This window comes from Drosophila takahashii, chromosome X, assembly GCF_030179915.1.
Source record: "Drosophila takahashii strain IR98-3 E-12201 chromosome X, DtakHiC1v2, whole genome shotgun sequence".
NCBI lineage: Eukaryota > Metazoa > Arthropoda > Insecta > Diptera > Drosophilidae > Drosophila > Drosophila takahashii.
Genome location: NC_091683.1, coordinates 3302877 through 3315557, shown reverse-complemented (window position 1 = coordinate 3315557; position 12681 = coordinate 3302877). Strand labels below are relative to the sequence as shown.

Sequence of the window (12681 nt, the reverse complement as noted above, 5' to 3'; positions counted from 1 at the left end):
AGTTCTTAGAAAAATCATACAACAATTTCTGTATTTAGTTTGGTTTCCTTTATTGAGTTTTAACAATTGCATGATGATCTTGCATTACAATTCGCTTAATTATTAATAACAATTGCTCTTTTATTCCATAGCATTTGTGTTTGAATAGGTTTCACTTGTGTTCTGTTTCGAATAAAATTATTGTAACCGTTTACACTCTTTTACAACTTTCAACTAGTCTGGCTTCTATTTCACACGTTTATTTATGCCTCGAGCTTGACAAACAAAGGCGCTAAACAAATTAGAAAATTAATAATCAATAAATAATTAAGTTTATCCTTTTGCATACGAATTATATAAAAACAATAATAACTCAAGGTTTTCTTTTGGCTGGATGGCGACAAAAATACTTTACTACCGCAAGTAAAATTGGCAATTTACGAATAACGCGCGTGTTTGGCCTAAGCAAATTAAATAATATACCTAGGTATTCGAACATAAAAATACTTTAGGTAGTGTTTAGGTTAAATCTTTTCTAAATTTTCTCTTGTTTTCGGGGCGAGGGGAATTTTCGGGCAAATAAAATTTGTAAAAGGTTTAAACGTAAGAAACTTTCGGCAAAGTTTTAGTGAGTGTCTGTTGTTCTGGTTCTTCTGTTGTTGTTTCTGCTATTTATTTTTTGGTTTGGGGCGAGTGTTTAATTGCTGTGTTGTTCATACTGCATCCATCATCCTCCCTCTGCACAATATTCCTGGCGGTATTCTCTGCTCTTATGCGTTCCGTTGTTGTTGGCGATACTTTCTAGTTAGTTACTCGCATCTACAGCTTGGCGCAGATCTCGTTCGTGAACTCAGAGCACTTGGCACGGCCGCCGAGATCGCCGGTGAGGTACTTGCTCTCCTTGATCGTCTCGAAGGCGGCACGCTCGATCTTATCGGCGTACGTGTTGAGCTCCATGTGGCGCAGCATCATGACCGCCGAGAGCAGCAGGGCCGTGGGATTGGCCAGATCCTTGCCGGCAATATCGGGAGCGGTTCCGTGCACGGACTCAAACAGGGCACCGTTCAGGCCCATGTTGCCCGAGGGCGTCAGGCCGAGACCGCCCACCAAACCGGCGCACATATCGGACAGAATGTCACCGTACAGATTGGGCATGACCAGCACGTCGTATTTGCCGGGATTCTGCACCATGTTCAGGCACACCGTGTCCAGGTACTTCTCCTCGAACTGAATCTCGGGGAACTTCTGGGCCATGTCGCGGACGCAGCGCAGGAAGAGGCCATCGGACATGCGCCTGTGGGATGGAAATTAGATTGTAGGTAACAGGAAAGGAGGTAGGAAGAGAGCACTTACATAATGTTCGCCTTGTGCACCACGGTGACCTTCTTGCGGTTGTTGTTCTTGGCGTACTGGAAGGCGTACTCGGCCACACGCTTGGAGGCCTCCTCGGTGATCAGCTTGATGCTCTGCACCACGCCATCGACGATCTCGTGCTCGATGCCCGAGTACTCGCCCTCGGTGTTCTCACGAATGGTCACCACATCGACGTCGTCGTAGAGCGTCTTGTAGCCCTCGAGACTGCGGCAGGGACGCACATTGGCGTACAGGTTGAACTCCTTGCGCAGGGCCAGGTTCAGCGAGCGATGTCCCTTGCCCACGGGCGTCATCAGGGGACCCTTCAGGCCGATCTTGTTCGTGTTCACCGAGTCGATGGCCGCCTGTGGGATGCCGAACTTTCCGTCGGGGCCCTAGGATTATAGATGAATTAATATTAATATAAAGTTACAAATTCTTTGTAATCATTTTTATGAGAGTATTCTAGTAGGGCCTCTTAAAGCTATTTTAAAATTATATTTTTGATTTTTTTACACTACCGAAATTTTTTTTAAATGCTGAACAATGCTGTAGATGAATACAAATAGTTATAAAAATGGTAATCAATTTGTAAGATCATAATTTTCGAAAATGTTTATAAAAATTGGAAATTTTTAGCACCTTTGTAAAGGGAAATGGAGCAATTTTGAAGTTTTAAAATTGTTAGTCAAATAATGTACTAAGAAACAAAGATACAACATATATAATAAAATAATATTTAATAAAGTAAAAGTAATAGTAATAGTTTTCATGAAGAGTATTCTAGTAGTGCCCCTTAAAACTACCTTTTTTATTATATTATTGGTTTTTTGACACTACCGAAATTTTCTTTAAGTGCTGAATAATTACAAAAATTGCAATCAATTTGTAAGATCATAATTTTCACAAGTTTTTATAAAAATTAGGCATTTTTAGTAAAGCAATTTTTAAGTTTTAAGATTATTAGTCACATATTGTACTACAAAACAAAAGTACAACATTTAAGAACAGTAAAAGGCATTAAGTTCAAATGTTTGCCAATGGATTTTCAAATCCACCGCCTAAAATGGCCGTAGTTGCCACCTTTTGCAATCCAGGGGGTGCTGAATTTGCAATTTGAACTGGCGCCTTGCCGGGATTACAGATTACGACACTCACCCGGACGGGGGTCACGTCCACGGCCTCCCACTCGATGGGCACGTTGGCGGCGGTGAAGATCTTCTGGACGGCCGCGGAGATCTCGGGTCCGATGCCATCGCCGGGGATCAGGGTGACCTTCTTGGTGCCGGACGAGTAGGATCGGCTGGCGGCGGGAGTCGCGTTGACCTGGAAAAGTAGAGTGAACGGAAAGTGGGTTACACAGATGGCATCTCTGGATGGGGTGCGACCACATCTATATTCTTTATAGAGATTACATAATTTGGCATGCCAAACAACAACAGTTCACTTTTCCCCCCGCGCCAAACATCTCGTCGTGTTGAGGTTAGAGTGCATAAATTATTCCCACGGCGTTGATAAGGCCACGAAATCTGGGCCCAAATCTCGGTAACTGTGTGTTGTTGGGGTTCCTGCTCCATCCCCCCTTCCACCCACCCCTCCCCACCACACACACACACACACAGTTATCGATATCAGCCACGCAACGAGGGAGCGAGAGAGAGAGTGTTATGTAAAGGGAATGCGAATTCTAAGGCTGTTCTCGTTTTCCCCGTTTTTCGCCGGACGGACAGCTGATGTCCTGGGGCGGCGCGGGGGGGATTCCAACCCGAAATCCTGTGTTGGCCATCCTGCCGATCATCTCCAGAACCCGGAAAACCAACCTGGCTCACCGCTGGCGTCGCCGTCGCCGCCGGAGCATCACGCGCAGCAATCAAACCCAGTTGATTAAGCTGCAAGTGTTTTGCGTAATGTGTTGTTGTCAGTAGGTTTGGTTTGTAGATTGGTTGGTTGGTTGGTTGATTGGTTATCGATGGAGCAGATACAGATACAGATAGCAGTTGGCGGATGCAGGGTGAACCAGGATCAGGAACGAGAAACAAAATCGCAATGTTAGTGGTAGTTGGCAGCACGTAATCAACGGCTGTCCTGCGGAATTATTTGTTCGGTCGAAAGGAGCGGGGGGGGAATCGCGACGCGGGGGCTTAACTCTACACGGTTCTTACAATTTTCTGTACGAATCTAGCAGCCATTGCGTTGCCTCGGTTTTTGCACTGGTTCCTGGCGTATATTAATATAGAAAAAAGTCTGTCTTTTTAGTCTGCGCCCGCCGTAGTCGCCACCTTGCGGAAATCTGGCGAATCTGCGGCCTATCGGTCGATATCGATATCGCGGGGGCGGCAGGGTTGCCACCTAGTTCTTGGTGGGGGTGGTTTTAAAAGTGAACGTGAAATGTGCATCCACTGGTCCGCATCAGGTATTTGAACCAGTGTAAACCCGGCTTTACAGCATAACCGACTGTTATCGATAGGTCGTGCGGCCTGGCATCACTGCCCCAGCGCGCAATCGATGTATCGAAGCGGCACCATCGATAGTTTGAGTGTATCCATTGCAACCGTGGCTGCTACAGCCACAGTTTAAATTAACTTTGAGCATTCGCTCGATTTTCAGCCGTATCCTGTCGTCAAACTCCGCGAGTGTGCATTTAAAGGGCCCAAGAAGCCGCTTCGTTTTCGATCTCGAATTGCGGGGCAACTGGCGATACCTGGAGGGCCGTGCGACGAGAACGCCAGGCGAGGGCAAAAAAATCGGATCAACCGACAGACAAAGCTGAACTGCGGTCGTCGCCGACAAAGTGCGCTGTGCACACACGGACGGCCATAGAGAGAATCGGTACGCGAGCGAGTTTTTTTTCGCGTTTCAGTTTGGGTTTCAGTTACCTGCGCGCAACAACCCCATTCTGCCATTCTGCCCTTCGCAGCGGTGCCTGGCTTGCAGTTTCGGGCCAAAAGATTGGTGGACACTGGACAGTGGCCACTGGCTAGTAGCGTTCCGCGTTCACCAGGCCCAGCCTACGTAAGCGGGCGAAAGCAGGCCGTAATCCGTGTGTGTGTGATCCTGGGCCGCCGCCAGAGAACCAGGTGGGCGTCCAGTCCCTCCGAGTCCGTGTCCGATTACGATTCCCCTGCCGATAGCCCGATTTCCCGCATCCATTGGCGTTTCCAAACTCAGCTGGCTTGGCCCTCACCTACACACCTACACACGCGTCACTCACACGCACACTTATGGCTGTATCTGTTTGACAGCGCACTTCTGCGCTCGTTGCGGCCAAAGTGCTACTCGCCCAGCGCACACTCTCGCCGAACGCGCTGAATAGTTTCTTTTTGGCTGGATTTTTCATGATTTTCATTACCGTTTCAGTGCTCGACAAGTGTTTGGTGAACAGCTAGCACCCTGGAGAAGCAAAACAAGCGCGCCCAGCTCATCCGGGACAAGATGGTGTTGGCGGAGCGCAACACCACGGACGTGGTGCGGAACGGTCGTCGGTCGCGCGGTCCCAGTCCCAATACCCACACGCCCGGCGGCGGTGGGGTGGCCAACAATGCCAACAGCCTCGTGGGCGGTGGCGGAGGAGGCGGCGGGAACTCCGGGAACCCGAATGCCAACGAGAAGAACGCCTCCACAGCCGTGCCGGGCGCAGGGACGCCGGAGAGCTCGGACGACGACAACTGTAAGTAGATTCACTAGCTTCTATTTCCTGTTCCTTCCTATATTCACTCCCCTTTTCCCTTTTCCAGCCACCAAGCGCAATGGGAAAAGCAAGGCCAAGCAGTCGGAGTACGAAGGTGAGTTTTCTGGTTCCATCGTAGAATCTCAACTAATCCTCTGCTCATTCCACAGAGAAAATCCGCGTGGGTCGCGACTACCAGGCTGTGTGCCCGCCTTTGGTTCCGGAGGTGGAGCGGAGGCCCGAACAGATGAACGAACGCGCACTCCTCGTCTGGTCGCCCACCAAGGAGATTCCCGATCTGAAATGTACGTTAATGTGTGGGGAAAAGGATGAAAAAGTGCAGAAAACAGCATAGATATTTCTAAACCTCTAAAATAATGAAAAAATCGATATTTGCACAATAACTTATCGATAAAATCGATGTTTTTAGTTGAAGAAATGTCGAAATTTCGATATGGTGGTGCAGAAAACATCATAGATATTTCTCTAACCTCTAAAATAATGAAAATATTGATATTTTCACTAAACTTATCGATAAAATCGATGCTTTTAGTTTGAAAAATGTCGAAATCTCATCCTGTCAACCTAATCCAACTAACCCACCTTGTCACGCCTTCTTGCAGTGGAGGAGTACATCTCGGTGGCCAAGGAGAAGTACGGCTACAACGGCGAACAGGCTCTGGGCATGCTCTTCTGGCACAAGCACGACCTGGAACGGGCCGTCATGGATCTGGCCAACTTCACGCCCTTCCCGGACGAGTGGACCATCGAGGATAAGGTGCTGTTCGAGCAGGCCTTCCAGTTTCACGGGAAGAGCTTCCACCGCATCCGCCAGATGGTGAGTGTACAGCAGCGGGATCCCAAATATAAAATCTAAAACCCCTATCCCAAAAATTCCAACAGCTGCCGGACAAATCAATAGCCAGTTTGGTCAAGTATTACTACTCGTGGAAGAAGACGCGCCATCGCAGCAGCGCCATGGATCGCCAGGAGAAGACCATCAAGGCGGTGGTCAAGGATGGCTCCGAGAACGGCAGCGAGGTGGGCAGCAATGAGGAGTCTGATAACGATGACAAGGTAATTATCAGTTAGAACTAGCTAAGCGAAAAGCCAACAGATCCTTCCCCGCTCCCGCACACACATGAAAACACACACACACACACATACACACACTTCGCTCATCCACACACGATCGCCTCGAACTTCGAAACACACACAGAAACCACATCCAAAAAGAGAGGTCAGCCGACCAAGTAGGCAGCTTTTAACACAAAGAATCGCATAATCTAGGAGTAGAGCTTGAAAAGTATCGACATTTCGATCTTTTGCATACATCGATATTTATCGGAAAAATATTATTTTAAACATAACTATAATAAATTTTTTAGATTTTAACTTTTTCCTTGAACACATCGATATTATCGATACGATATTGTGAACATATCGAAAATATCGATATTTTTCAAGCTCTACTGTTAGGATACGGATTACGGATCACTGATTACGTACGTAGATCTAAGCTAAGACAACTGAAACTTGTTTTTATTGTGCTGCGGTCAGACGATCGCCATTATTTGATCACGATTATCTAGGATTGCCAAGAAATTATATTTAGTTTATCAAATTTTCAACATGTTCCATGAAATATGTTCAAATAATTCGATCGTCTTGCACTGGCTTTATAAGATTGTGAATAGTATATTTCAAAATGTATTTTTTAGTCGCATTAAGTGCAAGCCTGCAGACTTGTGAGTGTAAGACAGGCGCGGAAAGTCGATTATAAAGATAGCAGGCTTCATTTTCAAGACCTCCGTTCCGAAATCCGTAGCCGTCCGCTTTGTAAACCAATAACCTAGTAGTAGCGCCACATAGATCCTTACCCCGACTTGCCAATGGTGTGTAGCTCGGACTGAACCCCTCTAGGGATCTCCTCTCCGCTTTTCAGCCAGCGATGTACGTCGTTTTGAAAGTCTGGTTCGTTATTTTTCAGATAATCGCCGTGCCTGCATACATCTCATAAGTTCTAAAATCATTGCCCACACAAACACAAACGAATACCAAAAACAATAATTGACCAGCATCTGATAAGACTAAAAAATTGATACATTTTCGTTCGAACACAGAGATTGCGCCACACACAAAAAACACACTCGAGAATTATGTATTCCGCAACGTTGGCCTGATTTGATTGATTTGAGCGAGGAGTTTCCCTATACCAAACTCCCGCCGAATCAACGCAAATCAGGTTGACCGAAACCGAAAACTAGACTAAGGCAAAGCTGCAAAAAAGATTGAGTTTGTTCTTTGTTCATACATTTACACCTATATAAATAGTATATACAATCTAAATATATTTTTTTTAAATAATTATAAATAGCATGGTAAATTATTATACGTAAAATAGTAATTTATATTGATTATATTGAGATTGATTAATTTAAAGAATTTTAAATATTAAAGTAAACAATGCAAAACCGAAATTATGTAAATTCATGCATACTTGTATACCGAAGAGTACAGAGTTCCAACTCTATCGACTCTACCAACTCAGCCAACCGACCACAGACGATGATAATCATGATGGATCACACCACCACACCTAATGCTAATCCCAATAAATGCATATCTTGTTTGCGAAAAGATTAAACAAAACCCAAAAACCAACAATTTTCATGTGTTTCTTATTCATAGAGATTCGTTTCGCTACATCTGACATTTTAGTTCGACCATTCCCGACAAATCGTTATCATCATCCATGCACAAACACACAGATCCCCCGCATCCGCAACCGAATTCACAACCTAATCCTAATCCACACCCTCATCCCAAAGAACATAAACACACCCACACAATTTCCAACACTATCTATCCTTTATCTATCGTAATGTATCAGAATTTTGACCTCCCAAGCTACTGTATCCACTTTCGATAACGTGAATGTCCAGCTAAATCTAAATCCATCTGAATATACTCTTAAGTACCAACTAGCACTCGTCTTTCCATTCTAACCCAGAAATGAAACCCTTAAGAGAGAGATTCTACTTGTTGTTTAAGTTCTAGAAGAGTTCCCCATTTTTTTTCTTACTGTTTGCATTGGCATTTCGGGAAGGAAGGATTGGTTGGCCAGGGATTTCAGGGATTTTCGGGGGCTTGGGGGTTCGGTTGTTCGGTTGATGGGATGAGAGAGCGTGGCAAAAACATCGTTTTCAAGTGCGAGCAACAACTACAGCAACAACAACAACAACAGACAACCCGCATACAATCTTGTACTTGTTAAGTGTGTTAAGTTACCAACTGAAACTAAAGCAACAACCCCATACGTTTTTTCTCTTCTCTTTGCATTTACTGTACAAAAATCCAACAATCGAAACGAAACACCATTTAAAACTAAAAAACCCGAATTGTCCGAAAATCAAAAACCCAATCAAAATGCAAAAAAAACCTCAATCAAATCGAATCGAAAATGAAAAAAAATGTACACTCGCAAAAATTGACTTGAATTCGTAATCCCTTTTGCGGATGAAATCTCCTGAAATCTTCAGAAGGGGCAACATGGCAGCAATAGCAACAACAATGCAACCGACAACACCACAAACTCGACAACCAACAACACCACAAATTCCCCCGCAAACACCAATGCCACCAGCAACAGCAACAACAATCACACCAACAGCAACAACGTGGGCAACAACCAGAACAACAACAACGGGGATGAGAACAACCAAGGCGGCGGCGGAAGCAACAACAGCAGCAACAACACGAGCCACAACGATCTGGACACCGATCAGTTGTCCCTCCTCGCAGGAGGAGCAGGAAACGCCGACGAGGTGCTGGGATTTGGCCTTTCTGCCGATGGTGCCACCCCCAATGGGAGCAACAACAACAACAATGGCGAAATTGGAGATCTGCGTCGCGTGGTTGTGGGCGGTTTTTGCAAGATTTGCAACGTGGTCTGCCACGTGCTGCACGATTCACCGCTGGGTCGGATGTGCAAGAGTTGTCACACCCACTGGAGGTACCTATGCCTATACCCATTCCAAACCGACGGAGCTTCTGCTAATGCCAAGTTTTCTCTCTCTATCTCTCTCTTCCCAACCTCCCGACAAACCAACCAAACAACCAATCAACCCACCAAAAAATCCAATCAACTGACCCTCCATTCAATACTCACCACCTATCCACAAACACACATGAAATACTCACTCAAATCCCGGGCTATCCAGGCGCACGGGCAACCGGCGACCCATTTCCGGGCCGGAGAGCAATGCTCCCCGAAGATCCACCCACAATTGCGCCGCCACGGCCGATCGGTCCAAGCGCAAGCCGCCCAAGGGGATGTACATCAACCATGACGACCTGACGGCCCTCGCGAGCTGCAAGAATCCCAGTGTCTACTTGGCGGAACGCGATCGCAAGATCACAGCCCTGATGGCCGAAGTAAGAGCGAGCGAAGAGTAGGGCTAGTGGTTAGTGATAAGTGATTAGTGATTAGTGGTGCCAGTGCTATAGGGAAGTTTAAATTTCAAATACTGGATATACTAGAAAAATTTATAATAATAATAATGTTACTGAAAGTTACAGTAGAAGAGTTCTTGAGGTTTCATCTGCCAGAAAACATTTCACCTAACCATATCCCTAAAAATGGATTCATTCTTTTGGGAAGTTTAAATTTGAGATGCTGGATATAATATAAAAATGTATAACAATAATTATATAACTAAAAGTTACGGGAGAAGAGGCATTTTAAAGTCTTCCAAGATCCATATTAAGGTTCCATCTGCCAGAAAACAATTCATATAACCATATACTATCCCTAAAAATGGTTTTATTCTTTGGGAAGTTTAAATTTGAGATGCTGGATATAATATAAAAATGTATAATAATAATATAACTAAAAGTTACAGGAGAAGAGATATTTTAAGATCCATGTTGAGGTTCCATATATACCAATCCATATACTATCCCTAAAAATGTATTCATTCTTTGGGAAGTTTAAATTTGAGATGCTGGATATGATATATTATAATTATAATATAATACAATAGTAATTTAATAGAAAAGAAGGGACTTTTTAAAAATGTAATAGAGTAGAGGCACAAAATCATAGATAACAGATCATAGAACTCATCCTCTGCACCATATCAAATCCATAACCAAATCCATTCTTTGGAAAGTTTGAATTTGAGATGGTGGATATGATATTTAATAATAATAATTTAATATAGTAGTAATATAACACAGAAGAATACTAGAGTAGACATATAGATAACAGATCGCAGATCTCTTCCAAAGCACCATATCAAATCCATAGCCAAACCATAACCATCACTCACAAGCACAATTACAATCACAACCACAACCACACACAATTATAACTCGGACCCACTGACAATTCTCAATTGAATGCCCATGTCCTGACCCTGCACCCTGACCCATTGCAGATCCAGAAGAATAGGCAGATGATGGAGCAGCTGGACAAGGAGTGCGATGCGATCAACGTCGAGGATGCGGCCTCCACCAAGCCAACGGCGGCGGCGGCGGCCAACAGCGCATCCGAACCCGCTCAGCCACGCATCTCCGCCCGCTGGTCGCCGGACGAGATTCAGGTGGCCCTGTGCGCGATACGCGAGTACGGCAAAAACTATCCTGTCAGTAGTGTTTAACCCTTAAATCATCCAGTATATCAACTGATTTGATTCCCTCCTTCCCAGATCATTGCCAAGCTGGTGACCACCAAGACGGAGGCGCATGTGCGCACCTTTTTTGTGAACAATCGGCGTCGCTACAATCTGGACCAGCTGGTCAAGGAGTACGAGGCTGTCAAGTCTGAGGAGTCGGGCCCCGAGGAGCAGAACAACGAGCCAGCAGCCACCGATGCAACAGCAGCAGCAGCGACTGCAACAGCGGCTGCATCCGCAACAGCAAACGCAGCTGTGGATTCCGCAACCGCAGCGAGCGTAGCATCCACAGAAACCAGCAACAACAGCGGAGGAGTGGTCGAAGCTAGCCAGGAATCGCTGGCCAAGAAGGAGGAGCACAAGAAGCCCGAACCTGCTGCTGCTGCCGGCGAAGCAACGGATGCCACGGTGCCCACCACGGTGGCCTCCACCTCCTCCAGCACAGCCTCTGCTCCGAGCAACAAGTCCAGCAGTGGTACAATCACCATCACCGATGAGTCCGACACGGCCACCAATTCGAGCAGCGATGTGGTGGCCCCGGGAGCGGTGGCTACTGGAAGCGCCACCACTGCTGCTGCGTCCACTGCCAGCTCTGCTCTGCCCGCATCCCAAGCCAAGTCGCAGGGCAGCGAAGAGCCAGCGAGTGGTGCCGTTGCCTCGGGAACTCCTCCGCCGGCAGCCGTTGCTAATCCCCCCAGCAAGCGGGATAGCTCCGTGATGGTGGGTCTTTCTCTATATTAGAAAACCAAAGCCTCTCCTAATCTTTATCTCTGTTTATCCACAGGCCATTGCCGAGCAGCCGCCGGCCAAGAAAATCGCGCTAAGCGGCGGTGTCGAGTTCCTGGGCAAGTGAGGAGACCCCCGATAAATATATACCGGTATATAGGATAGCTTCAAGGAGACGACAGACAGGCTGGGGGTACTCACGTCCAAGGGTGGTGCAGCCTGCTCACCGGATTCCTTATCCGTTCTCTTCTTTTTTTTTTGAATTGTCTTTAAATCTTGGGACGCATTTATTATGTGAAAAGCATCAAGCATCACGGCTTAAACTAGGCTTTTAGAAATTAGTTTCTATTTTCGGGGTAACATTTAGAGGATACCCTGAATTGAGGATTGTACATGCATAAACACGCACGTAATCTTTGACTCTGAAGCAGGCGAAGAAGTCGTACCCAGAAATTTGATTGAGCATAGATAAATTCAGTACTTATTATTTCGGTTGAATAATAGTCGTCTATGAAAACAGATCTTGGAACCATATAAATTACTTATAACTACACCTGGGTACGGCCCTGGTAAATGGGGGAAGAATCTTTCACAACATTTGTATAGGTCAGAGATGATTTTTAATGGGTTTAACGGGTAAGAGGGCACTCTCCTAAGCTTCGTAGGCCACACAAAACTAACGAGTAGTGCACACACAACAGAAAACATTAGATTCGCGGGAGAGTTAGTGCTGATTATGTATGTAACATTATGATAATGAGTTTATACACATGTAAATTATTAACTTAACTGTCGTACGTTTTTTTTTGTCGTGAATAATTTAGCATACAGCCAGGTCCTTGGGACAGGCGTACCCATTATATACAATCTGGAGAATCACCCATCCATCCGGCCTCAATTCAGCCACTTCAGCAACGAGTTTCTGTTAGGCTAAATATAATGTAACTAAAAACACAGTTGGCAACTGGCAACAATTGTATACAACCAGCGCTATTCGTTTAAGAACAAAAAAATCATTAAATATGTACAAGTAATACGACAAAATATTCGGTCATCTTACTAAAAATCCTAGGATCCTAAGAATCTGCCGATTTCGAATTCCCTGTCCCCTTCTTCTTAGTAAAAGTGGTCTGAACAAGAAGTTAGCACATCTCGGATTCGGAACAGTCGGTGTCCAATGAATTGTTAATATTACAAATAAATATAAATATAATTCACAAAACATTTTGTTTGTTAAAGCGATCAATGGAATTACAAAGAAGAATCGACGTGTGCCCA

The 12681-nt window shown here is 45.3% G+C and overlaps 2 protein-coding genes across 7 annotated transcripts; one reads left to right on the top strand and one right to left on the bottom strand.

The window, feature by feature from the left end:
• Nucleotides 1-25: 25 nt before the first annotated feature.
• Idh3a (isocitrate dehydrogenase [NAD] subunit alpha, mitochondrial) lies at nucleotides 26-3649 on the bottom strand. Of its 2 annotated transcripts, XM_017139668.3 has the most exons (5): nucleotides 3495-3625; nucleotides 3153-3221; nucleotides 2491-2658; nucleotides 1333-1727; nucleotides 26-1273 (listed from the first exon to the last, which is right to left on the bottom strand). In XM_017139668.3, the coding sequence occupies exons 1-5, from the start codon at nucleotides 3519-3521 to the stop codon at nucleotides 799-801; spliced, it is 1134 nt and encodes a 377-aa protein (XP_016995157.1). In that variant the 5' UTR covers nucleotides 3522-3625; the 3' UTR covers nucleotides 26-798. The 2 variants fall into 2 exon arrangements, with proteins under 2 accessions (XP_016995157.1, XP_016995158.1); XM_017139669.3 differs by lacking the exon at nucleotides 3153-3221 and having other exon boundaries at nucleotides 3495-3649.
• Nucleotides 3650-3861: 212 nt separating this feature from the next.
• Nucleotides 3862-12625, top strand: CoRest (REST corepressor). 5 transcript variants are annotated; one of them, XM_017139770.3, is made up of 11 exons: nucleotides 3862-4161; nucleotides 4690-4999; nucleotides 5067-5114; nucleotides 5170-5304; nucleotides 5623-5837; nucleotides 5903-6076; nucleotides 8542-9014; nucleotides 9223-9436; nucleotides 10441-10647; nucleotides 10711-11397; nucleotides 11462-12625. In XM_017139770.3, the coding sequence occupies exons 2-11, from the start codon at nucleotides 4765-4767 to the stop codon at nucleotides 11528-11530; spliced, it is 2457 nt and encodes an 818-aa protein (XP_016995259.2). In that variant the 5' UTR covers nucleotides 3862-4161; nucleotides 4690-4764; the 3' UTR covers nucleotides 11531-12625. The 5 variants fall into 5 exon arrangements, with proteins under 5 accessions (XP_016995259.2, XP_016995262.2, XP_070074496.1 ...); XM_017139771.3 differs by lacking the exon at nucleotides 3862-4161 and adding an exon at nucleotides 4180-4409; XM_017139773.3 differs by lacking the exons at nucleotides 8542-9014; nucleotides 9223-9436 and having other exon boundaries at nucleotides 3864-4161.
• Nucleotides 12626-12681: the final 56 nt, after the last annotated feature.